General features: G+C 50.4%; 1 protein-coding gene across 1 annotated transcript in view; it reads right to left on the reverse strand.

Moving 5' to 3' along the window:
* Csmd2 (CUB and Sushi multiple domains 2) overlaps positions 1–24,453 on the reverse strand; it is a 551,269-nt gene extending 526,816 nt beyond the window's left edge. The window contains exon 1 of the mRNA XM_038333470.1: positions 24,246–24,453. Coding sequence (XP_038189398.1) covers positions 24,246–24,453 — 208 coding nt within the window. The remainder of the gene's footprint in view (positions 1–24,245) is intronic.
* Positions 24,454–24,704: the final 251 nt, after the last annotated feature.

Below are 24,704 nucleotides of genomic sequence, written 5' to 3' on the forward strand. Positions count from 1 at the left end.
TGAAGCAAAGGGGAAAGTCACCAAGAACTCTCAAGTCACCCTGGACAGCATTTAAACCCATGCAGTCTAGCCTGATTATCAGCAAAAATGTGCTCACCCTCTGGGGTAACTTATCCATCCTGCAGGCAGGGTTTACTCCTGTAAAAATCACACACACACACACACACACACACACACACACACACACACACACACACACTTCTTTTGTTGTTTGGGGGAGCCAGAAACTATAAAAGGCCTAAATAATATAGAACTGATTGACTAATTGATACAATTTATGAATATTATGCAGCCACCGAAAGAGAGGAGCTCAATGTAGAAATGCCTACCCAGGAAGATGCATTGAGACATTACCGAGTCAAAACAAACAAAACAAACATAACAAACAACCCCCCCCCCGCACCTTACAGAGTGGTCTCAATACTCCCCAGTGACTCTCTTCTATGAAACTGAAGTCTGGTTTATGACTCTATTGACTCTATTTCCTTTTTAAAATTTCTGGAATATTTCAGAGAACACTTTTAATAATCAGGGCTAGGAGCTGGGGGGTAATTTTTTTAACCATCTGTTCTTCTATGCTATCTTGATTTTTGCCTTGAGCATGGATCACTTTTATAGTAATTGAGAAGTAGTTATAGCTAATTAAACTTACGGGAAGGAGAAAGAGTGAGTATGTGATAGACCCATGGCTGGGAGGGGAAGGAACTTGGGTCAGTGAGGGCTAACTACAACTCGAGACTGGGCCCTGCCTGAGAACATGGAGACCTGCACTCCGGCTTCGACCGCACAGATGGAGTCGCTGACACAAAGCTTCTGGAAAACTCAGCTTCACTGTATCCGTTGCTTTCAGCTCAAATTATTTGTTTCCCAAAGAAAAAGTCCACTATCCCTGAGCTGAGCCATCATGCCCAGGTGAGTGTGTATAGATGGGCTATGGTTTGCATCTTAAAAAGCCTCAAAAGCTAGTGTTCAAGGCTGGACCCTCTCGGAGCAGCATTGAGGATGGGGCTTTAGAGGGGTGACTGCTTCTTGAGGGCCCCGACCTTAACAATGGGTGAACCCCTTGATAAAAAGTCATAGGCTCGCGGCTATTGGAAAGTTTTGGAGGTGAGTCACAGAGATGTTCCTTTGGAGGGGATATTATGGTACCCACCCCCTCCCTCCTCCCTGGCCACCACAATATGAGTATCTCCGGTTCATCACAGGAGACATATCTCACTCAGATGGTTGAGCACTTGCCTAGCAGGCATGAAGTACTGGGTTCCAATCCTTAACACTGCAAACACCATGCAGGATCAGAAGTTCAAGGTCATCCTCAGGTATATAATGAGTCTGAGGTCATCACGGGCTCCATGAGATTTATCTCAAAGAGATGTGGGGAGGAGCCGGGGAGAGAGCTCGACCTGCAAAGCTCTTGCCACACAAGCAAAAGGACCGGAGTTTGGGTCCCAAGGGCTCGCTTAAAGGCTAGATGGGTGTGTTGTCCTGCCTTTGATCACAGCTCTGAGGAGACAGAGACTCCACGGGGCAAGCTGTAGAGGGAGAAGAGCCAACAGCAAGCTCTGGGTTCAATCGACTCTGGTTCAATATGTAAGGTGAACCACTGTGATCTAGGAAGACACAGGACACCAACCTTGGACCTCCACAGACATAGGCACATCTCACACATCTGCACACACATGTGTACCAACCCAGCCACATACCTACACACATGCATGCACACCATATGCACATACACATGAAAAAAACTGGGAACTTCTGCTCCAGCGCTCTCGCCCCACTGTGATGCTCTGGCTCATCAAAGACCAATGCCAGCAGGGAAGCCATACACTGAACCCTTGAAACCACAAGTTCAGAAAAACCTTTCTTCCTTGCCACTTGCTTATCTAAGGTGTCTTGTCATAGCAAGAGAAGCTGGCACAGGGCTGTTAGCCACGGAGTCTCATGTGGCTCCAGGCAGAATCCAAACAGGTGGTAGCCACTATTGGTAACATGCTGAGTGTAGACACACCCAGCATGTGTGTGTCAGACTCAGTAAAGACTGTGCGTGTGAGTTAGAATAGACACTGGCTGTTTCCATGGAGCTGTATAAGCAGGGTCTGTGTCAGTGCTCCTGCATTATGTGCCAAGAGATTCCATTAAAAATATGAGACTTGGTAAAAGGCACTGAACGACAGACATTCCCTCCAAGGAGCTGGTATATGTGACTCTCCGGTTCATCCTGTCTTGCTGCTTTGAGCTAGCTAGCCCTTAAATGGGTTTGCTTAAGGAATAAATTCTGAAAACCTTGATCTATCCATTATATAATCATCTTTGCGTCTGCCCATCCAGGATTCCTTTCTTTGCTCCTTTCATCTATCCAATCGCCTTCAAGTCAACCAACCACACGAATGTGCTCATTGTCCGCTCCACAATTTGTTTTCCACTTAGATACCCCGCATCGTGTCTATAATCTCAGCCAGTCCTTCCGTCTATCAGTTCATCCCCGAGCTCACTCTCGCATCTCCTCACCCGTCCCATCCTGCCTTGCTCTCCCATCCATCCCTCCATTTTACCGCCTCATCGGTCAGCCACTTCCTTCGCCCTATTCCCCCACGCATTCATCGGTCCCTCTGCATCCGAGTCCATCCAGCTATGCATCTGTCCTATCAAGCTCATCCTCTCTAGTCCTCCATCTGCCTATCTTTCCCTCCACCCTTCCTACCCACGCAGCCATTCCCCCAGCAATCACATCTCCCCACTCCAGCCCCAAGCCTGCACCTGACTATGCCACTGGTGCCCCCAAGGTCCAGCAACTTTCCAAGAAAAGAAGTGAATGAAACCCTGCTGTTTCCCAAGCCCAGCTAAATTCTTTCTAACACAGGAGCTCCCTTAGCAGCAATTCATCATCCAAACTCCACCTCCTCTTCTTCCTTCCCTGTCCAAGCTTCCCCCACTGTTCTCCAATTAGGTGAGACTTGAGCATCCCGACAAGAGAAGACAACAGGCTTAACCCTAGCCTGCAACCTCCAGGATGCTAACCATGTAACTAACCATGCTCCCCTCTCCCTCCTTTGCTCTCACCCCAGCTTTGAGCCCTAGCCTGGGATGTCCTGGCTGTGATCTCTGCAACCCTGGGCCAGTTTCACCCTGGTTTGTCTGACCTATTACCATCCAGCCTCATACAATGACAACACACTGGCATTCAGCAAACCATCAACCAAAACACGTGCCTTCTAACTGAGAAGACAAGCAACCGACCACATACTAAACACCCACATGCGGCAAGGCGGGGAGGATATCAGGGTCTTTCCATTTTGCCTCTGTAATTCTCTGACTCAGGCAGGGCAACTCAGAGAGGTTAAGTAACTCATTTACAGTCACACAGCAGTTGAGAGTGTTCCAGAATTCCAATCCTGAATCGAATTCCAAACCTTTAGTTCTTTCCACTTCAACAAGCTGCCATTAAGAGAACAATTCCCAGGGTACCCCAGAGAGAAGAAATTAGGCTATCCCGTTTTCCCGGCTGATTCACTAGCTACTAAAACATGACTATGTGAATCAGCAGCTAAAGTACTTATGAAGAACTCTGTCACCAAAGGGCTTCCCTTCTATAATTTAATTTTGAGAAACTGGGAGTGAACATCACTGTTGACCTTCCAGGAGATTCCCCTACACACCATCGCTGGGCAATCCTAGGCTCCAGGGATCAAGGGTGTGCACCTTGCACCATGGTGTTGCAAAGTCTCCACCAGGACTTGGGTTAAGCAGCTGGCCCACCTGTATCTCAGCCTAACAGTGACATTATATCCAAGCCTCAGTTCCCCCCACCTGCAGAACAGAGGCAATCTGAACGCCTGCATATACAGGACAATCAAGACACCTCATTTCTCTTTCTGAGGCAGCTGCCCGTTTAACCTTCCTCTTAGAGTGAGCGGCTGAGTTTCTGCTCTACTCGTCTATTATGAAGAACAAGACGCATCATATACATAAATGGCTGCCTGCACCACCAGCTATTCTTCAGGGTAACTCTTTGAAATGGAATACTGAGTCCAAATACATGAATATTTTATAGGCTGTTGATAACGCATTGCTAGGTTGCTTTCTAGAAAGTTTGCAACAATTTACACTGCTCCGGGGGGGTTTAGAAAAGTGCCTGCCACTCTACCCCCTTGCCAGCAGAGTCCCTTTCTCCTGGAACAAGCTCGTCCTTTCTTTCTCCATCCTCACTCCTTGGCAATCTTGCCTGGATGCATATGTACAACCTTTTCATGAATACTTGGATTACATTGTTGCCTTTGATTTTCCTCCCCCTTTCCACTTGGTTTTACCTCCTTTACTCCCATCTCCTCTATCCTCACCATCCACTAAGCCAACGCACAGTCCTAAGTGCCTGTTTTAAAATCGATTTTTGCATCTTTCAGTTTTATTCTTGCTCAAAAATCATACACAAGCGTAAGCTTGCATATCCCATATAAATGCTCACATATGCAATAATGGGTTATCTTTTTCTAAGAAGCATTTTTATTCTAATTGGGGTGTTGGGGCATGTGTGTGTGTGTGTGTGTGTGTGTGTGTGTGTGTGTGTGTGTGTTTGTGTGTGTATTTACAGGTACTTGTGAGCTGCCTGAGGTGGACTTTGGGAACTGAACCCAAATGTTCTGCAAGAGCAGTAAGTGCTCTTTAGCACTGAGCCATCTTCAGCCCCCCGTTTAGCTTTTTACACCGAATCACAGCACATGCGCTTCTCAGGATCCTGCTTTCCTCATTCAACAACGATGTTCCCCCCTGAATGCAGTACTGGCACAGGGTGCCTGGTGCTTTGACTGGAGTGTGAAGCACAGGGTAGCCACCGTTGCTGTTGTTTCTAAGGAACTGGGACCCTTCTAAAGCTGAGTGAGTCTCGGCTCATGTGGTTCCCTTTGCCATTCTCGTTTGAAAGGAACAGAGTAAGGCAACTATGTATGTCATGTCCCTCTTAGGTGTATGAATGCGTACCCATGGGTGGAAGGCTGAGAACAAACTCGGCTGCCATTCCTCTGCCATCAACCACCTTGGTTTTTGAGACGAGAACTGGAGCTTGCCATAGGTTAGGCTGGCTGGCCAGCAACCTGCCTGTACCTGGCTTTCCCTCCCCAGTGCTGGAATTACAAACACATACCACCATACCCTGATTGTTTTTTTTTTTTTTTTATGTGTGTTCTAGGGGCTCAAACTCAGGTCCTTGTCCTTGCAAGGCAAGCACCTTACCGGCTACGCTCTCACTCCAGCGGAGTCATTATTGATATTAGCTGAGGACCTAGCATTTCCTGGGGACTCTCTGTGGCTCGGAGACTGGATGACACACAAAGCCTGTTGAAGCTCACTTGCACTTCCATAAAGGAAGATGACAGTAATAGATAAATGATTCCGGCATACGATCAACTGAGATAAGCCCTCTGAGGACCAGGGACACAAACCTATAAGGACAACCTAGACTGGGGCATCCAGAAGGATATGAAACCTGTCGTGGCTAATGGAGTAAGAAGAGCAAGAATCCTCCAGAGAGAGAGGTCAGCATATGCAAAGGCCCTGAGATGGGCAGGAGGAAGCGTGGCCTTCCAAAGGCCTGAGGGTCGGCACTGCTGGCTCCCTGAGCAAACACAGGGCCCCTCCCAAGTAGAGACCAAGACCACCCTCCGTCACATCCTGAGCTTAAGGAACAAGTTTCCTCTCAAGAGTCGCTGATCCCACAGAATTCAGAAGGCCCTGTCACCTTGGCAACCATGACTCAGGACCAAGCCAGGCCTAGTAAAGTGCTTTGTGCACACTGTCTTTCGAGTTTCACAGCAAAGACTTCGTAGACTAGGGATGAGTGGAGGGGAGCAGAGGCCTGAGGAAATGGCAGTCTCCTCTACGTCAGGGCCTGGCTAGCAGCTCTGTCCCTCCAAACTCCAAAGCTCCTATGCTTCTGATGTCTCACACTGTCCCCTGAGACCCTTCATGATGATTTATCTGCCACTACCAAGAGTGACTCACAAGGCTCCCAAGACCGAGCTGGATCCAGACTCACTTTCCCATGAGCACCTATGCTCATCTACCTGTCCACCTCCAACCTCACTTCCTGCTCCCAGCCCCAGTTCACCCAGGTACATTCCCACCATGGGGCAGCTGTCTATTTCTGTGAAGACAGTCTACCGGAGGTTCTTTCCCAGATTTTCCCACTCCCTTCGAACCCGCTGCTCCTTTAACCTCTCTTCTGACACCCCAACAACAGTAGGCAATTTTTCCACACCCACACTGGTGCTTCCCCCCCCCCCACCCTTGAGTGGGCTGCCATGAATATTTACTGTCTCTCCCTCTCTTTACTCAATATCACATAAATATTCATAGGGCCCCTACTGTGTGTAAGACATCTTTCCTGGCATTGAGTACGCCACGGAGACTGAAACAAACTCCCCAGTGGCGTGAGACTGAGTGAAGGGGAGCAGCAGGAAGTGGGAAAAGGAATGGACGGATAATCCGTTGGGTGTTCAGAAGACTCTGGAAGTTCTCAGAGAGAGGGCATAAAGAGTGTGCGACTGCAGATACAGGAAATGACATCCACTGGAGGATGAAAGGGATGGGCTGAGATTGAGGCGCCCAAGGGACAGGGAGCCCCGTTATCAGACGATAGGCCTGCTGAGTTTAAACAAGGGCAAAGATGGCTTTAGCAGCACAAGCCAGAGCAATATCGAGGTAGAGGTGAGGTCTGGGGAGAGGAAGGGGAACTCCCCTTCATGGTTTGAAGTTCTCCAGCTGCTGGGCAGTGGGAGAAATGGCAAGATCAAAGATGTCTTCCTATAGTGATCTGCCAAAAAAAAAAAAAAAAAAGAAGCAGAAGAAGCATGCCAAAAAAAAAAAAAAAAAAAAAAGCAGCAGCTCAGGTTCCAAGAGGTGGCAGGAGGGGGCTGGGGCATAGATGGAGCAAAGAAGATGTGCTTGTGTTTCGATGAGAAAAGAGAGGAAGGTGCTGCCTGGCTCCCAGGGCCCCAGACTGTTGTAGTGACCACGTCCATGTCTCCTTGACAGGAGCGTGAGTTCAACAAGGCAGAGACTGCACGCCATCATCTCTGTAGCCGGTGCAGAGAGGATGCTGGGCAAGCAGGTGAGTCACAAAGTCCCCCAGTAACTTCTCTGAGCCCCTCCTACCACCGTATGCACACACTGCTATGGCCTTCAGGAAAGAGATGGGTCATCATGTCCCTGTGGTCTCTCTCTCGGCCTCCAAAGAGCTCATTTCTCTCATCTGGTGGCCATGAGAAAATGATACACACATGCAAGGGACAAAGGACTGGACGATTGAGCAAGGCAGCCTGTCCATGGAGCTGAGGCCCAGAAGCAGTTTCTCGGCTCCTTCTGCCTCCTTTCAGACAGACACTGGCTCCTGGGGAGATGGCTGCTCAAAGTTCATCTTCAAGCACCTCACTTGCCTAGTGGAATCAACATTCACCAGGCCTGTTGCCAAGTCCGTTCAGCAGGACTTGGAGTCAAGCTGTTTGGTCTGTCTCCCCAACATTGACCCACTTTAAACATCACTGAACCTCAGTTTGCCCATCTGCAAAAGGGAAACAATAATGCCATCTGCCTTGCTTTGAACCTTCTGTGAGTTGAAAAGAGGCCCACATCGAAAACCCGGTACACCAAGGAGGCATTATGACCTTTGCCTGTGCTGGGCTCTACCTAGGGCTCCCTGGCTCAATTCTGTGGTGGGAAAAGCTGTGGAAAGACCATCAAGAGGCTCCACACGGGTAGAGGCTCCAGTTCCATGTCTTCCTTTCTCACAGTGGGACTTTGGTGGGAACTATTCCATTCCTCCAAAACTCAGTTTCTATGTCCATGAAATGGACCGTTTCCACCATCTCCCTCACTGAGGTCTGGAAACCACGGAAGCTGATCCTGCATATTAATCATCCAGCTTAATACCTGGACACAGTGGTACACTCAACACCATCAGAGTCAGAGCTGAGTGGGGACCCCATGGCTCCAGGTGTAAGTTTATCCTAGAGGAGCTGCTTCTCATGTCCTTAGCAACAACGGTGACCAGTGGGAAAAGCCCTCATTCTCTTGGCCCAGCCTTGTCCAGACAACCCAAGGTACCAGTAAACATGGTCACCCTCAGGGAGTCCCTTCTGATCCCCAGTCTGGATCCTCCCCTTCCTTCCACTCTGCTCCCATAATCCCCTCCTGATGGCCTTCTGTCTATGTGCTGCTTTTCTTGGATGATGAATAAAGCTGTTTTGGCCAATGGCTTAGCAAAGTAAAGCCAGGCAGGAAATCTGAACAGAGGCATAGAGAGAGAGAGAGAGAGTAGGTGGAGTCAGAAAGACACCACATAGCTGCCTAAGAAGAAGGATGGTGGAACCTTACTGGTAGGCCACAGCCTCGTGGTGATACAGATTAATAGAAATGGGTTAATTTAAAATGTAAGAGCTAGCTAGTAATACGCCTATGCTATTGGCCAAACGGTGTTGTAATTAATTTAGTTCCTGTGTGATTATTTGGATCTGGGCAGCCGGGAAACGAGCAAGCAGTCTCCATTTCCACTCTCCCAGACCATGCTAATCACACTGCATTTAAATTATATGTTTAATTATCTGATCACCCCACAGGTGATGTATTGGAATGAATGAAAGCCTAAAGGACAAGGTGGGGTGGTAGATGCCATGACCACCCTCAGCGATAGCCTAGAACAGTGCCTGCCACAGTGAGCCTACATACAACTTGATTAAATGAGTACATAGGTGGCTAGATATTTAAGAAGAAAATGGCACAAAGGGAGGGAGGGCGGATGCAGGAAAGCAGAACAAGGTCTTGGGGTGCTAGGTCTCCTGCTATAAACTTCCTTTGTCCTCCCCAGCAAGCTCCCCTTGCCCTGCACCTGTTTCCCCCTCCCATTTTACCTACAGAGCAAACAGGACGGTCCCAGCCCTAGTCGGACATAAAGCTGTTAACCAAGGCAAATGAAGCCTGGCTCCATCCAGCAACCCCCCCCCCATTCACCTGTTGAAGCACCTTCCTCCCCACCTACTCTTCCCAGGGACAATGAAGAGACAAAGAAAGATGGTCAATTTCTTCTCTTACTCAAACACGTCATATAGATTAGTGAGCCGGGGGATCAACGCCTCCTCTCAGTCTGGATGAGGCCTCCCTTTCCAGGAGCCTCCATGCCAGTGGCATCTACAGCAGAGCCCAAGGTGGGTGGGGACTCTGCCTTCTTCCCTAGCAGGTGAAACAGGATTTACCTGCCCCAGCCCGGCTCAGTTGCCAGTGGTACTGACCCATTAGAAACCAGCTCCACCTGCAAAGATAGGTGAGAGAGCTGATTTAAATCCTGTCTGGAGAGGGGAGGGGGATTCCTACTCCAATGGCCCCCCCGGCAGGCAGGCAAGGTACCGATGGCATACGCCTCCTTCTGGCCTGTCTCTGGCATCTGTTTCTTCCCAGTCTGAAACTGGAGGATTTAGGGGAGAGAATTTGTCTCCCTGAGTTAATATCCAGCCTGCCTCCACTCTTGACCCTTGTCGGTCAGCCTGCCCCTGTGAGGGAGCCTGAGGTCATCACCTCTGTAGAACAATGGGTACCTAAGTCCTTCTGATTCAAGAACAGTGTATTAAGAAGCTAATGTGGCCACATAGCAAAGGCTACGTTCTCCAGTGTACTTGACTAGCTAGAGAGCCAGTATAATAACCTCTCCGTTTGACTCCTATTGTGTTTTCTACTCTTCTTGGTTCCAAAGTGAAGAGGGAAATAGAGGCATAGAGGCAATGTTGGAGGAGGAGGGTACAGTGGGGAATGAGACAATATCTGTGTTCCCTGCCTGGGGTTCCCAGACCTCTGCGGGTCTTTAAAGGCAATAATGAGAGTTTGGGAGCTATTTTCAATAGTTCAAGACTCCAAACAGAAAGTGCATCTACCCATGATCAGGATGCACAGGCCAAATAAGTGCCAAGTATCTGCTTCAGGCTGGACCAGTTCCCAATCGGTGAGGTCACAGCTCTTTGTCTACGGGTCTGAGTTATGGCCCACTGGAGAGTCCAGAGGTTTGACATGTCCCCAGCCCCCTCTGCTTGACTGTATGACAAACTCTCACCTCTTTGGTAAGACTGCCTGTGGCTTTGAAAGAGGGGCTTGAAATGAGGTACATTTGGGAGAATGAATGGGGTAGCCTCAATCTTAAGCCAAAGGAGTAAGAATGAGAGCCCAAGAAACGTGCTTTTCTTGGGTTCAAGGATCAGAAGCACTGAAGTTAAGAAAGGGAAGAGCTGGTGTCAGACTTAACACACAAGGAGGGCAAGAAAGGCCTCACTCCTCACCCGGATGCTGTTTCGCCCCGCATAGCCTTAGTGAACTAGGGGCCTTTGAGTACTCTGCTGAACCTTGTCCCACACCAGTGCTGCAAGGTGGCTGGGATTGAGGGATAGAGCTGACATGAGCTAGGAGACCTGAAAACACAGCCATGGGGCTGGGAAGAGAATCCATGAATCTCCTAAGAAATGCAGCCTGGGACAGGGGAGCCAATTAAGCAAGTCAAGTGTTTGCCACGCAAGTGTGAGTACCTAAGTTTGGATCACCAGCCCCTGTAAAAAGCGGCACGTGAGCCCAGTGATGAGGAGGGGGAGGAGAAGAACTCCTGGAGATCACTGGACCTCCAATGCAAGGGGGGAGGGGAGAGCACTCAACATTAGTAGCCATGGCACAGCTGGGTCGTATCAGAGGCAGGAGAGGTGGCTAGGCCTCTCACCCCTGCCTAGGTGACAGAAGAGGAGAGGGAGTTGCTTTCCCTCATGGTAGAGGGCTAGGAAGGCGATTTTCCCTCTTTCTCCTCTAGCAAACACCCTGGGCTCTTCTGCATGTGGGAAATGGGGCAAGGTCACTGTGTTCATTCTGAAGACCACCTAGGAAGTGCAAGCTGGGTTTGAGCTGGAGACTCAATCCTCAACCCAGCGTAACAGGTGTTATAGATTTAGTTCCCGATGGAAGGCGGGCAAGAGCCTGTCTGCCTCAGGGGGAACTGTGTTCTCCAACATGAGGCTCGCTGGCCTGTGTTTGGAGAGTGTTCCATGCACCCCACCACCAGGAAATGAATCACTTTATTGCCTCGGTTTGCCTGTTGCTTGACATTTGGAACTGCAGGTGGGAGAGGATGCCGGTGGCTCGCCCCCTCAGACATCTTCCATGACCGCTCTTACCCATTTTTATTTCATCGGCTTTCTGCTCTTCGCTGCTTCCTCAGAGACATCAACTTCTCCCAGATTCTGATCTCGCCCCGACTCCTCCAGCTCAGAGAGGAAAGCCAGCCCTGGTGTTGCCCTATTGATTCATAGTCCACTCACTGAAGGAGGTCAAGAGAGCCATGAGGGACAAGAGGACTGTGGGGACATGGGCAGGATAGTGGGTTCCCACAGTCCAGGACAAAAGGAATGTGAGTTCCAGACCATGGCAGAAACAGAGACGGGTGCAGGCTGGAGGATTATTGGGAAGGTAAAACCCCAGAGGCTTCATTAGCAAAGGGGTAGATGAGAGAGGAAATTTAAGGGTCGCTTCTAGGTTTCTGGCTCAGGAAGATGCATGGCTGCCAAGGTCATTCATTAAGGTGGAGCAAAGATGAATGTGGGGTGGTAAAGCTATGGGGCTCAGAGGGCAGGCACAGAAGGGAGCACATACAGGAAGAATTTCTCTTGTGGCTTTTGAATGCAGACCATTCGTGGCTATGTGGGTCTGAAGAGCGGTGAGCAGTCCCCAATCCCCTCCAGAGACTTAACACAGCGACAGTCAGCATTTGCACGAGGCAGTGAAAGCCCCAAGAGCCAACAAAATGGAGAATAAAAGCAGAGCCAGCCTAAGGGTAGGTAACATTGAGAAAGATTTAAGTGGGAAGGAGCGAGGAGGCTCTCCAGACCAAAGCAGGGAGGCAGGCGGAAAGACAGGAGGAAGGTCAAGAGGCTTTGCTGCTGCCAGACTAGTGATGGTCCAGAAGTCAAGAGAGCTGCCTGGAGTTGGTAAATAGGAAGTCACATGGTGCCCTAGGCTAGAGCACTTCCCCTGGGCTGAGGAGGGTGAAAGCCAGATGACAAGCCCTGAGAAAGGACTTGGCAGACGCTCTCGCAGGAAGGCAGGCTGGGATAGGAGGGAGAGAGACAGGGTGAGAGCCAGAAGCAGATGCAGAGTCAGAGAAGGGTGTCAGTGTGTTTTCAAGATTCAAATCAAGCATGCTGCTGGGCTAAAGGAAACAGAGGGGCTGGCACACAAGGGTGGGCATGGGAGGGAAGGGAGGGAGGGTCCTGGGCAGCACAGAGCACAGGATCTTCAGTCCCCTGCTGCCTACATTCAGTGGCAAGGTGCACACACACATGTCCATGAGTCTCTACTTTTCCATGATGCAAGAGATGAAGAAGTTCAGCAAAGGTAGAGGTGGCAGGGAAACACCCCAGAGATGTGAACACTATCAAGATGGAGCATTGTGTCCAGAATGGACAAGAGCCAGGAGCAAGACACACCAGAAACAGAGACAAATGGGAGGGGCTGCAGAGGGCTGGAGCTAACAGGGAAGGGAGGCAGAGAATTGGTTCAAATTAACGTTCTGGGATGAAAATCTGCTCTTTCTCTTTTCAAAGCCATCAATTCATTCTTACTGAGGCTAACATCTACCTTAGGACTTCACTGTAACAGCGGCTTTCAGCTCAACACTTCTGTAATAATCAAGTCTTCCTGGCACATAGTCTAACAAGAGCATATCCTCATACCATATCTAAAGCATCCTCTGCTCTCTTGTCCTGCGTCTGGACAACCCTTTGCCAGGGAACAGCCACCATACAGAAAACAAAAAGGAAAACCCGCACTTGCTCTGGGAAGCAGCCTCCAGGATGTCCAGTTTGATTGACAACCACCTGATGAGCAGTCACTCATGAAGTACTTGCTGAGCATCTCCCTGGCTACAATGTCCCAGGTACTGGGGACGATGCTGTAAACTAAAGGTCCAAAGCTCGTCGGTGGACAAGAGCACCTGCCAGGCATGTTGCAAGCACGGATATTCACAAACATGGTAGTGAAGACACAATTTCCATCCATTTTACCAGTGCAACCGAGACTCAGGAGAACCCGAGCCAAGCTTCACTCCCTGATGACTTTTAGTCCGAAGTTTGTGCGCAGAGAATTTAACAACTGTGCTCTGAGATTCTTGAGGGGGTGTAAATTACCTATAGATCTTGCTAAAATGGAGATTCTGATTCCATAGGCATCAGTGGAAGCTAGGGAGCTGAATTTCTAAGAAACTTCCTAGTGCCTTGGGACATGTTGCCAGCCAGTATACTGTGCCTATTCTCCAGACTCACTAGTCTCTCCCTCACTTCCTGAATGACTGAATAAATGAATGGGTAGGTAAGTGAGTGGGTGGGAGGGTGGGTGGATGAATGAAAGGATGGGTAAGTGGAAGGGTGGATGGGTGAATAGATGGATGGATAAACAGGTGAGTAGAGGATGGGTGAGTGGATGGGAAGATAGATGGATAGACAGATAGATAGATAGATAGATAGATAGATAGATAGATAGATAGATGGATGGATGGATGGATGGATGGACGGACGGACAGATGAGTAGGTAGAAAGGTAGATGAGTAAATGGGCAGATGGTTATCTAGATAGAGGGATAGATGATGGATGAATGGACAGACAGACAGATGGGTGGATAGATAGATAGACAGGTCTATCCCTGAGCCTCCTATGGTCTGTAAACTTCCGGTCTTAGCACTTCTATTTGCATAACTGACCATTTACCTCAGTTTCCCTGATAAGCCTCTGACTTTTCTCAGGGAGAGTTCTAAATACCAAGGGCTAGGGCCCCAAACTCCGGGGACTTCCTCCTGAGGAGTAGGTCCTTCCCCATCCAGGGGAGACTTGAAGACTGGATTTGGCTGGTCCACTCTGGAGTTTCCTCCCATGCTGCTTCCCACTAGCAGACCTGAGAAAAACAGATAGGTGTTTCTGTCTGCTTTTCAACAAGCACTAAATCTAGAGGAGTGGGAATTTGTACACAAGGAAAACTGAATCAGGCTTCCAGAGTGTCCTGAACTGTCACCTAACAGATCCAGTCTGGGGGAAGAACCTGGTGACCGAGGGGTTCCCACACCCCAGGGCTTGTGTGAGCAGCTCAGGAAAGCTAAGCTTGCCCAGTCTCCTGTGGGGGCTGCACACCTCACTAACACAAGCTGTCACCTCCAGGGTGCAGTGGCCTCAGGAACAGGGCTGGGACTAATGAGAAAGGTGAGGCAGAGGGGCAGGAAGCAGAAAGAATTAGTGTGGCTGGAAAGGCAAGTGCCGAGACAATGACGACCTTCCTAGGTTCCTTCGTGACCGCTCTGTGAGAGGGTGGAAGCTGATCTTCAGTAAACTTCCCTTTTGCCCCTGGGGAGCTGGATACCTGAGTGGCTCCTGGACAGGCACAGACGGAAGGGTAGGTCAGGACAAATACATGAAAATTGCAGGGATCTGGCTTGCTCCTAGATACTCATTCAGAAGTTGAGAGAGACGGGTTGGGACTTGACGTCTTAACTGGAAGCTGTGGACTGGCTTAGCCTATGGGCTTTTGCACTAAAGAAATCTCAAGTCCGAACTCTCCCCTCCTGCCTGTACTTGAACAAGGAAGCGAATCTTCTTAAGCCTCGGTGTACCCAACTACAAGAAGACGCATTTCTTTGGAGAGCTGTAAGGTATACGGGAGAAAGGTGCAGCCCTCAGCATGAGAGTTCTGGGAGGAACAGTTCTGGGGAAACAGTAACGACGCAGAAGGAGGGGTGCAAATGTAACAACCTCCAAAACAGCCTGCTACTCCAACATCCAAGCCTGTATCCTTGGCACCAATTAGTCACCTGCTCATGCTTGAAGAATCTGCAAGACGAAGGCAGCCCAGGGCAGCCAACCCCCTTCCTCGCTTGCTTAGCACTCCCTGGGCCTTGGGTACCTTTCAACTGTCCTTCAGGGAGTGAGTGAACTTGGTTTGAAATGGCGTTTGCATCTGTGTCCCCAGCTCAGGGCCACTTGGTTCTCAGTTAATGTTCTAGCATGCTCTAGCCCTTGGGTCATAAGCAGATGGCGCAAGCAAAGGTCTTAAAACCCTGCTAGCTGGCAGAGCTGTTTGGGCTGAAGAGGGACTTGAGGGGAGGCCATAGAAGAGGTCCTGGGTTCAAGTTCAGGAAGAGGCTCGGCTCTGAGGAATGGTGAGGGCTGGGTAGAGAGGAAGACGACCTCCACAGAGACTGAGGGTCTTGATGTCCAAGGTGGAAAAGGACTAGGAAAGAGGGGGTACCAGAAAGGAAAGGGGGTAATGGAAGAAAAGAGCAGGTCAGAAACCAAACTGAAAGGAACCCATGGCTCGCTCAGATGAGGTTGACTATGCAGTCTCCCCAGACGTGGAAACCGTGAAATGCCTCTCAACCAGTCCCAGCAGCCTCCAGCTCTATTGTCATTTTTCTCTGGGGATGAAGAGTTTGTGACACTCACGTAGAGGTAGCACAGTGACCTAGGATCCAGGAGTGGCTTTTATCGGCTTCTGACAGCTCCTTCAGGCTCAGGAGGCTGGGGCACAGGGCAGAGACATGGGAAAAACAGGGTCCTCCGAGCTTCTCCCAGCTTGCATCTCTCTATGATCCTCTAGGCTCCCCCAGCAGCACCTGTGTTCCTCAGACCACCCTACGACCCTCCTCTCTTCCTTAAGCCCTAATTTAATTTTGTTGGATACTTAACCACATCAAGGAGAAAATTAACTAACACACAGGGCACAGTTCAACATCATTAAAAACACTTGGCATTTGTGCTTCTCTCAGTGGCATGGATTTATTCCTTACCTGCCGCATGTGGCTACCACCTTTGATGTGAAAAATGATGCTGTGAACATGTGTAAGGCCACTGAAGTCCAACTAAGAGCCTGGGACAGTGCAGGCCCGCAGTAAATGCCTGCAAAAGGCCTCTATTTTCTCATATTCTCTAAGTGAAGCACCCATGGATTAATTAATTTTTTCTTTAACTGGGGTCTTCAAGAAACAAAGCCTTGAGCCAGAGAGGGGAACTCTTGGACAAACGGTGAGCGCAGAACGGATAAGAGGGATCTGGGACTCTGTAAAACAACGGGCCAGGTGGGACTGGGAACCTGCCTGTCCCCAAGCTCACCTGCACACTCAGATTTCTCGACTCCTACCTTCCTCATAACACTGCTGACAATGAGGTTGTAACCCAGTTGGTATAACGCTCATTTGGCATGCAAGAGGCCCTGTGCTCAATTCCCAGCTTATAAACCAGGCATGATAGTATATGCCTATAATCCTAGCATTTGGGAGGTCAAGGCAGAGAGATTAGAAGTTCAAAGTCATCTTATGTAGCAAGTTCAAGGTTAGGCTGGGACATATGAAACACTGCCTCCAAAAAAAAAAAGGTAATGTGTCAGACTGAGTCAGAGTGAAACGCCTCTCTCTAGAGAAAGAGGTGGCAAACAAGACAGAATAGCTTCGAAATATACAGATTTGCATATACAGATATGCAAATCAGCCCCTCAAAATTTAATTTAGGGAGCTGGAGAGATGGTTCAGAGGCTAAGAGCATTGGATGCTCTTCCAGAGGACACAGGTTTGGTTCTCAGCACCCGCATGGCAGCTAACAACTCTCGGTAACTCCAGTTCCAGAGCATCCAACATCCTCTTCTAGGCTCCACAGGTACCACGCACACATGTGCACAGACATACATACACGCAAAACACCCATCCACATGAAGTAAAAATAAACGAGAGAGAGAGAGAGAGAGAGGGAGGGAGGGAGGGAGGGAGGGAGGGAGGGAGGGAGGGAGGGAGGAGAGAAATTTCCAATTTAGCAATTTGGCTAGGTCTCGTGGTATAGGTCTATACTCCCAACTACTTGGGAGGCTGAGACAGGAGAATCACAAGTTCAAGATCTGTCTTGGGCAACTTAGACAGATCCTGTTTCAGAGTAAATGTGAATGGGGAGAGGACTGGAAATGCAGTTCAGTGCAGAGTGCTTGCCTAGAATATTAGAGTTCCGTTTTCAACTTTGCAAAAAATACTATAATTTTAATATATAATGAATATATGTAATATGCATTAGCAAAATCACAAAAAGGAAAGACCAAGAGCTGACAAGCACATAGTAGACTCTCAAGGTGACTAGTAATCGAACAATGCAGCAGTCATTCAAACAGTGACATGTCGCTTTGGCCTCATACCCACGGCAGAATCAGGAAAGTGTTGGTAATAGAAAGTATTGAAGAGGATATGGGAAAGCAGAAACTCAAGGTACTCAAAGTAGAGCTGGCATATCAGCTTCCACAAAACACCATGGAAAAACAACAGAAAATCAGCCTGCTACTGGGGACCTCAGGCTCCCATTCAGAATAACAGAGTTATCATCAAGCAAGGTCCCAGGAAAGCGTGTAGGGGATATGGAAGGAACAAGGAGGTTCTTCAGCACTTTGTGCGTGGTCAGAGAACAAGGAAGGCAAGGGTGGAAGATTGAGTGCAGAAAAAATATAAATAATTCCTGATGCAACACTGTCTCAGAAACCCAAGTCCCAGGCTAGACACACATAAGGAGTCCAGCGGGAGCTCTTGCTCTGACTGTCCTGCAACTTGCTCTGTAGACTAGGCTGGCCTCGAACTCACAGAGATCCACCTGCCTCTGCCTCCCTGAGTGCTGGGATTAAAGACATCCAGTGGGATCTGCAAAACATGGGGTTGAGTAGAACAAGTAGGAAAATGGAAACGAGGAAATGTATAGGGGCAATGTCATTTAGAAACACCCTGCCATATTGGATAAGGACCATGCGTATTTCAAGAGGAATGGTGAGGGATAGGTAGACCTCAACGTAGATCTTGTTCCCTGAATGGATGGGTTTGGGGAGGTTTTGCCTCTTCAAGGTTCACAGTGTACTGCTGCCAGGGGTCAGGAGTGTGGAAGCTGCACACAGGAGGTCTGGTGAGTTCTGGAGGGGAGGAGTTCTTTCTCCTTTCCCAGTTATGAGGAGCAGTTGTGCTGGCTTTATAGCAGGGAAGATGGGTGAGGGATGGGATGCTGAGTTCCATCCTCACCCACTGCCCTGAGCAACCCAAGGCACAGGCAGACAGATGGTGGGCCTCATTTCTAGAAGCTCACATGCATCAGGCTGATCAGGGGACAGAGCTCACAACGGTGAACTTTGGGGTTCTAGTGTAACAATTCTGGCTTTCTTCTGTTTTGTTGATGCAAGCACTTCTAAGTCCATCCTGAAATAGACAGGATGGGCCTTACTATTGCTCCCATTTTACAGGTAAGGAAATCGAGACCCAGTTAAAGAGAGGAAATTATTTTCATTATCTCAAGGCCACACAGGTTATGAGAGGCCAGACGGAAGCTGGAAGACTAGCTTGCTGACTCCTGGGTCAGCAATGCCTTTCTCTTGGTCACTCTGCTGTGGACCAAACTTCTAGGATTGTACATACGACAGGAACAAACAGGACAAGAAGCCAGGGTGTTATCGTGAAGGTTTTATGCTGGGGACAGTTTAATGGGGAAAATAAACCATTACATTTTCACGCCCTCCTCTCCATAACGTATCAGACACACCCACTCATCCCCAATCCTGCCAATCTCTGAGTTTCTGTCCACCTCTGACCTCCACTGTCACCTCAAATGGCACTGTGTGATTGTCAATGGGACTCAAGCTGGGGCGGGGTTAGGGCAGGGAGACAGGCAGCGCTAGAGAGACAAGCCCCCAGACGCCTGCCTGCATCAACTCCACCGTACCCACTCACCTCAGAAAGAGCCATCGATCATGCCACACAAAATGCCTGCACGCCCTCTGATAAGACACCCCACCAACGGCCTAAACTTCAGTCTCCACTTTCTCCTTCCAGAGTTACAACCGTCACACTTGCTTACTTCCGATCAATAAATAGATGTCGCTACTTAATAGTGGGACTTACTCGGTTTTTCTATCTGGAAACCTAGAAGGCGGACACGATTCCCGTTTTTTGAAGTTTCTGGATCATAATTGCACTTAAGTGAGTCTGAAGGAGACACCGGCAGAGAAAACGGCTCTTTGTGCAGCAATGTGAGCCCTAGACCACACAGAGAGTCTGAAATAAACTTCTAAGAGATATTTGGCACTCTTAATAATTGACCTATGCTATTTTTAACATCACACACACAAAAAAAAACCTTGTGATGAAGATTATGTCTAGGAGAGGATCCCTTTAGAGATCAGTTCGGTTTCAAACTTTCCAACGATACAGCAACAAGCGGTAGGTGAAAAGTGAAATGGGGTTTGCGGCGGGAAAACTCTCCCCAGTAAGGAGAGTACAGAGTCAATGCCCCCTGCCCCACCCAGGCATTAAATGTCGATGGCTCAAAAGCAGACACAAAAGAGTTCTGTGTACTGGACTTGACAGGAGTGGCCATTGTGCTCCTGGCTCATGCCAGACCCATTTCTCTGATATGGCTCCTGGTGGTGGTCACCCAGGACTCTCTCTGAAGAATGCTCTATTGTAGTTTGGATAGGGAAACCCACAGCATCTTGGGTTCCATGCTATGTAGGAGAAGAAGGTGCAAATGAAGGCTTTGTTACCCTGGAAACTTCACAATCCAGAGAAGAAGCTCACCCGGTCTTGGAGGGGAAGACAAAGGTCCTCCTGTCACATGACATTGGGCAACATAAGCACCCATGTTGGAGTTCTACCTAGACAGGAGCCCGAAGTTTAAGAGCAAAGTGACGTTACCATCATCTCTGAGACAGCTGTATGGATGATGGAGGAACCTTGCTTTTTAATGACTACAAGTTTGGGATCCAGGGCAGAAGGATTCCAAATGGCTGATACCTCTTGGGTTCCCTGAGAATAACGGCGTCTGGAGGAATGTGTAAGGGATCTCAAGTCAGGCAGACCTGAGCCCAAACTACGCCTGGGCCGCTGCTGTGCGCACTGAGTTAACACACGCCAGAGCCTGAGCACACACTCACCAGGGAGTTCTCGGTGCACCTCGGCTACAGGTGTCACTCTCCTGGCTGTCCACACAACTTTCTGAGACCCCCAGCTAAAGGCACACAGCCTCCCTGGCGGGCTCCTTTGTCCTCCACGTTGCTGCTGGGACCCACCTTCCCCTTTAAGCAACACCTTCCCGAGGCAGGTGCAGTCCGAGTAGGCTGCCCAAATAACTTGTCCCCTTGGAGGTGGGGGGCCTGTGCCTTAGCTCTGAAGATCAGCCTGGTCTTATGTTCTGCTGACTCCCGCTGCCCTGACAGGGACAATGACATGGGTAAGCCAGGTATAGGAGGCGCTGCTGCCAAAGCCACCTGCTGGAGTCTCCAGGACCAGCAAAGCCCATCAGTGTATCAGACCCCGTACACTAGCTTCCCAGTCCCTTTGATTCAACAAAGCCACATAAGCCACCAACCCTAGACAGGGCCAGCATCACCTGCTGTACTGTAGTCATCCTTTTTTTTTTCCCCATGAGCCCACAAATTAATTATAAATGAGATTCCAAACCCAAACACATCTTGGTGACCGAACAGTTAGTTACCCTTTTTTCGACATTGCCCTGTTGGGAGCTAGGGGCGTTGAGGACTTGTTGCGTTGCTTCTAGAATCTAGGACACTAGCTCATCAACCTGTGACATTTAGTTGTAGAGCAAAAACAACTGGGAACAGAACTCGGTGTCTGTCACTGCGTTACCTCTACAAACCAGCTGGCTCTCTTAGTCCCTAAAACTCAGTTTTGCTTCATCAACCCCTGGGAAGCTCTCCAAGGAAAAGAATATGAGAACTGTCTGCTGGGGGAACAGCTAGCTGTCCGTCAGACACCAGCTCTATGCTCAGCAGACCTCACGCAGCTGGGTGCTGGGGCTACCAAGAGAAATAAAACCCTGTCTCTGCTCCCGGGGAGCTCATGGGTTGGTAGTTGAGGCAGACAAACACATTTCCATTTCCTTGGTACCACAGGAGAACACTGGCTCCATGTGGTGCAAGAGGCAGGCTGAACGCCAGTCTTTAAGAAACAAGCAAGACAGAAAACATCAACTGGAATTCATTCCTTTTAAACCATAAAGGTGAGGACATAGAAGAAAATCAGAACTCTTTACAGGTACGGTTTAATATCTGTTCTATGTGTAATCACTCCTGGGGAACGAAGGGACATCCCAGCCTTTTAAAAACGCACAGTTTCTCAATCCAGAGAAAAGTAGCGTGCTTGAGAAGAATTAAGGGTGTAAAATTGCAGGCCTCAACGGCCAATGATGCAGAAGATGGGGACCCACCTAAGGCTCTGGGATGGGCAACTTGGCAATTCTGGGAGGAAGATATGAGAGCAATTATCTTAGGAGGGAAGCACCAAGGTAAGGCGCCCCAAGGGCAGGTGGATATACAGACTGAATGGACTGAGTGTATCTATTATCCAGGAAGCCAACAGACATATCTGGAGCCATTTCACAGGACATAGCTGTCTGGAAGCTTCTGAATACTGTGAGAGGACTGAGCAGGGATGAGCTCATCTGGGGAGTGGGGACAGGGTGAGAAAAGTGAGAGCTCCAAAACACAGTGTTTCAGGGAGAAAGCTCAGTGTTAGAGAGTGGGAGGCAACGAAATACAAAATCCCAAACGCCCAGAAAAGAGACTTCAAAAGAAGTGGCTCAGAGTGGCCAAGGCCACAGAGAGTAGGCAGGGGAAGTGCAGTGGGATTGGCAATGAGGAGGCGCACAATGATCTCTTCTAGAACGTTCCAATGCCAGGCTGCTGGACTGACTGGGAGCAGGGGGTGACTGAATATCCCCTTGGATATTGGGAAGGTAGTTAAATGAGGTTAGGAAGGCCAAGTGTTTTATGGTCTGATGTGAAATATATACTTGCTTATAGGCCAAGAGGAAGCAGGTTTCAAAGAGGGAAGTAGAAGGGGCAGGTAACTAATGACAGGAGGGAGGGTGGGGTTCAAGGGAAGTGGGGGTCGAAGTGTGATCGGTGGCAGGCAGGAAGGATGAAATGGAAGGAGACAGGCATGGACGAGGAAAACACACACATACTCGTGCCCCCCAAATCCTTGTGTTCACTATATCCGGCCGCCCCCTAGCAAAAGAGGTGCTCAATCCCCAAAGCATCTTCTACAGTTAACAGTGTGAAGAGATCACAAAAGGAATGCCTTTCCTTCCCCCCATGCCTCATACACCATATCCTGCAGACCTGTCACTAACTCTATTTTCAAATGTCTGCTTGCCTACAAGGCCAGACAGTGTGTGGAAACGCACAGGAAAGCTACTGAGAGAAACGAGCCAGAGCTGGGCCTGCCAGAGAGCAGCTGCCCCTCCTTGAGACACACACACTCTCAACTTATATACCTACCCAAGAGACAATGACAAATGGGTCTCAAAAAGGCAGCCTTCCAGCAATGCTGAGCCCTGTGAAGGCCAGGGTGAGTCGGCCTTTTTCTCTCTCCGGGGACCTGGCATACTCAAGGGGGTACGGACAAACCCAGCAAGAAACACAAATTTGGCAATCCCAAACGAGTTCCAGCTGGCCAAGGCAGAAGGCCTTGGCCTGGACAACCATTTACTGGGCCCTACAGCAAGTAACAACGGAGCCCACAGCCCATGTGAGAAGTCTTGGTGACTAGAAAGAAGCATTGGTGTGAGCAGCCTCCGGGTGGGTGTGGGTGTGTGAGAGGCCAAAGCTGAGAGACAGGTGCACCACGGGCGCCCCTCTCTGGGTGTCAGTGGCTATGACTCCTTAGGTGAACTGAGAAAGTCCGGTCTAGAAGGGATAGACAGGCAGGGCTGTCTTGGGGAGCCCTCCCTCACAGGGAACCCCAACACTGAATGACTATGGGACGGATGGCAAGGTCTGAAGTTCACAAGATGCTGGAGGCCAGAGAGAGCCTGAGAGTTTTTACCATTTACTCGCTGGACAACCATGGGTGGGGTGCTCTTTCCAAGAAGCGGCAGGGTTTTGGGATGGCCCAAGCCAAGGCCTGAGAGGCTCAACCTGTAGTTTTAAAATACCAAGCAAACAAGCAACAACAAAAGAGCTACTCTATGCCGGGGTGTCCCGGCTCCAGGCCCAGGCATCAGGTACTTGGGGTTTTCTTCCCCAGTGGGTGTTAGCATCGGTATCCAGAGAAGTGAAAATGCAGCTCCAGGCATCCCTGCTTGGACTGGTCCCCTCACAGGCACAGTGAACTTTCTAGGTTGTTGCTAAGCTTCAGAAGGTGCCATGGGGAAAGTAGGAGAGGACCAGTTGAAACCAGTAACCTTTAGTGTGTCTGGGTTCACTAAAAGGTCCACGTGCCTCTCCGCACCCCCTTCCCCCATTAACTGTAAGCTGCAGCCAGACATCCATCCTAAAGTCCCAGGACTCTCCGCACCCTTTAAGTCTGTCCCGACTGGCTTAACGAGACCGGGTCCTGCCACCCGCGCCACGGTTGCCGCAGCCCAGGCTTTCGGCTGCAGCAGGGCGCGGGAAAGGGCACTTTGGCGCGGAGTGGGAACCAAGCGAGGGGGATGTGTCGGCACGGACCCTGGCGGCGACATTCCCCTTCCTCCCTCCCAACTCAGCATGATCCCTGCCTCCACCTCCAGTGGTTCAGCCCCTTCCAACCACCCAACAAGAGCCCTTCAAGAAAGATTGCACGGGACCCCCGACCTGGGCGCGCGCCTACCTGCATCCCGCCCCCAGCCCGAGCACCGAGGGGGCGGAGGGCATGTGAAGAGGGGGGTGGAGACCGCAGTCTCTGGGCTGCTTGGGCGGGGGCAACGGCTTTGGTCTGAGAAAATGGGCGGGGGCAGGGGAAGACCGACCCTGCAGACGCGGAGGGGGCGCGCCAAGCCTCTCTAACCCCCGGGACGGGCGTGCCAAGCAGAATGGGGGAGCGAATGGGGGAGTAAGGCTCCGGGAAAGTTTATACCGGAAAAGCCTGGCACCTTGTGGGGCTGGGAGACTGGAGAAACTGAAGCCACAATCCAGGTGCCCCGCAACCCGGGGAGGGGGATGTCTGTCTCCCAGGCCCCACACACTGGCCGGATCCGGCCAAGTTGCGGCTGGGCTTGGGGACGTCCATGAGGGTAGAGGTGAGGACGTGGTCGAAGATGGAGTGGAGGTTCTAGACAGACAGAGGCGAAGATGAGAAGCAGGGTGGGTAATCAGGAGGAGGAAGCCAAGCTGGGGTGGGGGAAGGGACTGGGACCGCGTCGAGGTTGGGTGGGCTCGGGTGGGGCGCGCGGCCCGGCCGGACTCACCCGCGGCAGCCGAGGCACTGAGAAGCCCCCAACCCAGCAGCAGCAGTAGTGGCGGCGGCGGTGGCGGCGGCGGCGGCGGCGGAGGTGGCGGCGGGCGGCCCCAGCGACTCCCGGTGCCCGGCACAAGCGCCCAAATCCCGGTTTCGCCGCGAGCCCTCCCTGCCGGGCAGCCGCAACATCCCTGCTCCGGTGCCCGCGAGCGCGGCATGGCGCGGCCGGCAGCCCGAGGGAGAGGCTCCGCTCGCCGCCGAGGAGAAAGGAGGTCAGGAGAGCTCTGAAGCTTTTTTTTTTTTTCTTTCTGCTCCGGGAGGAAAAAAAAATCCCGGTACGCGGGAGCCCTGAGCTTCTGCGGCTGGAATGAACCAAGTGTCCGCCCGGCCGGGGAGAGGCGCGCTGCGCTCTCGGAAATGACTCGCTCCAATCCCGCTTCGCGGGGTTCGCGCCGGGGGGCGGGGGGGG

This window comes from Arvicola amphibius, chromosome 6 (genome assembly GCF_903992535.2).
Source record: "Arvicola amphibius chromosome 6, mArvAmp1.2, whole genome shotgun sequence".
Lineage (NCBI taxonomy): Eukaryota > Metazoa > Chordata > Mammalia > Rodentia > Cricetidae > Arvicola > Arvicola amphibius.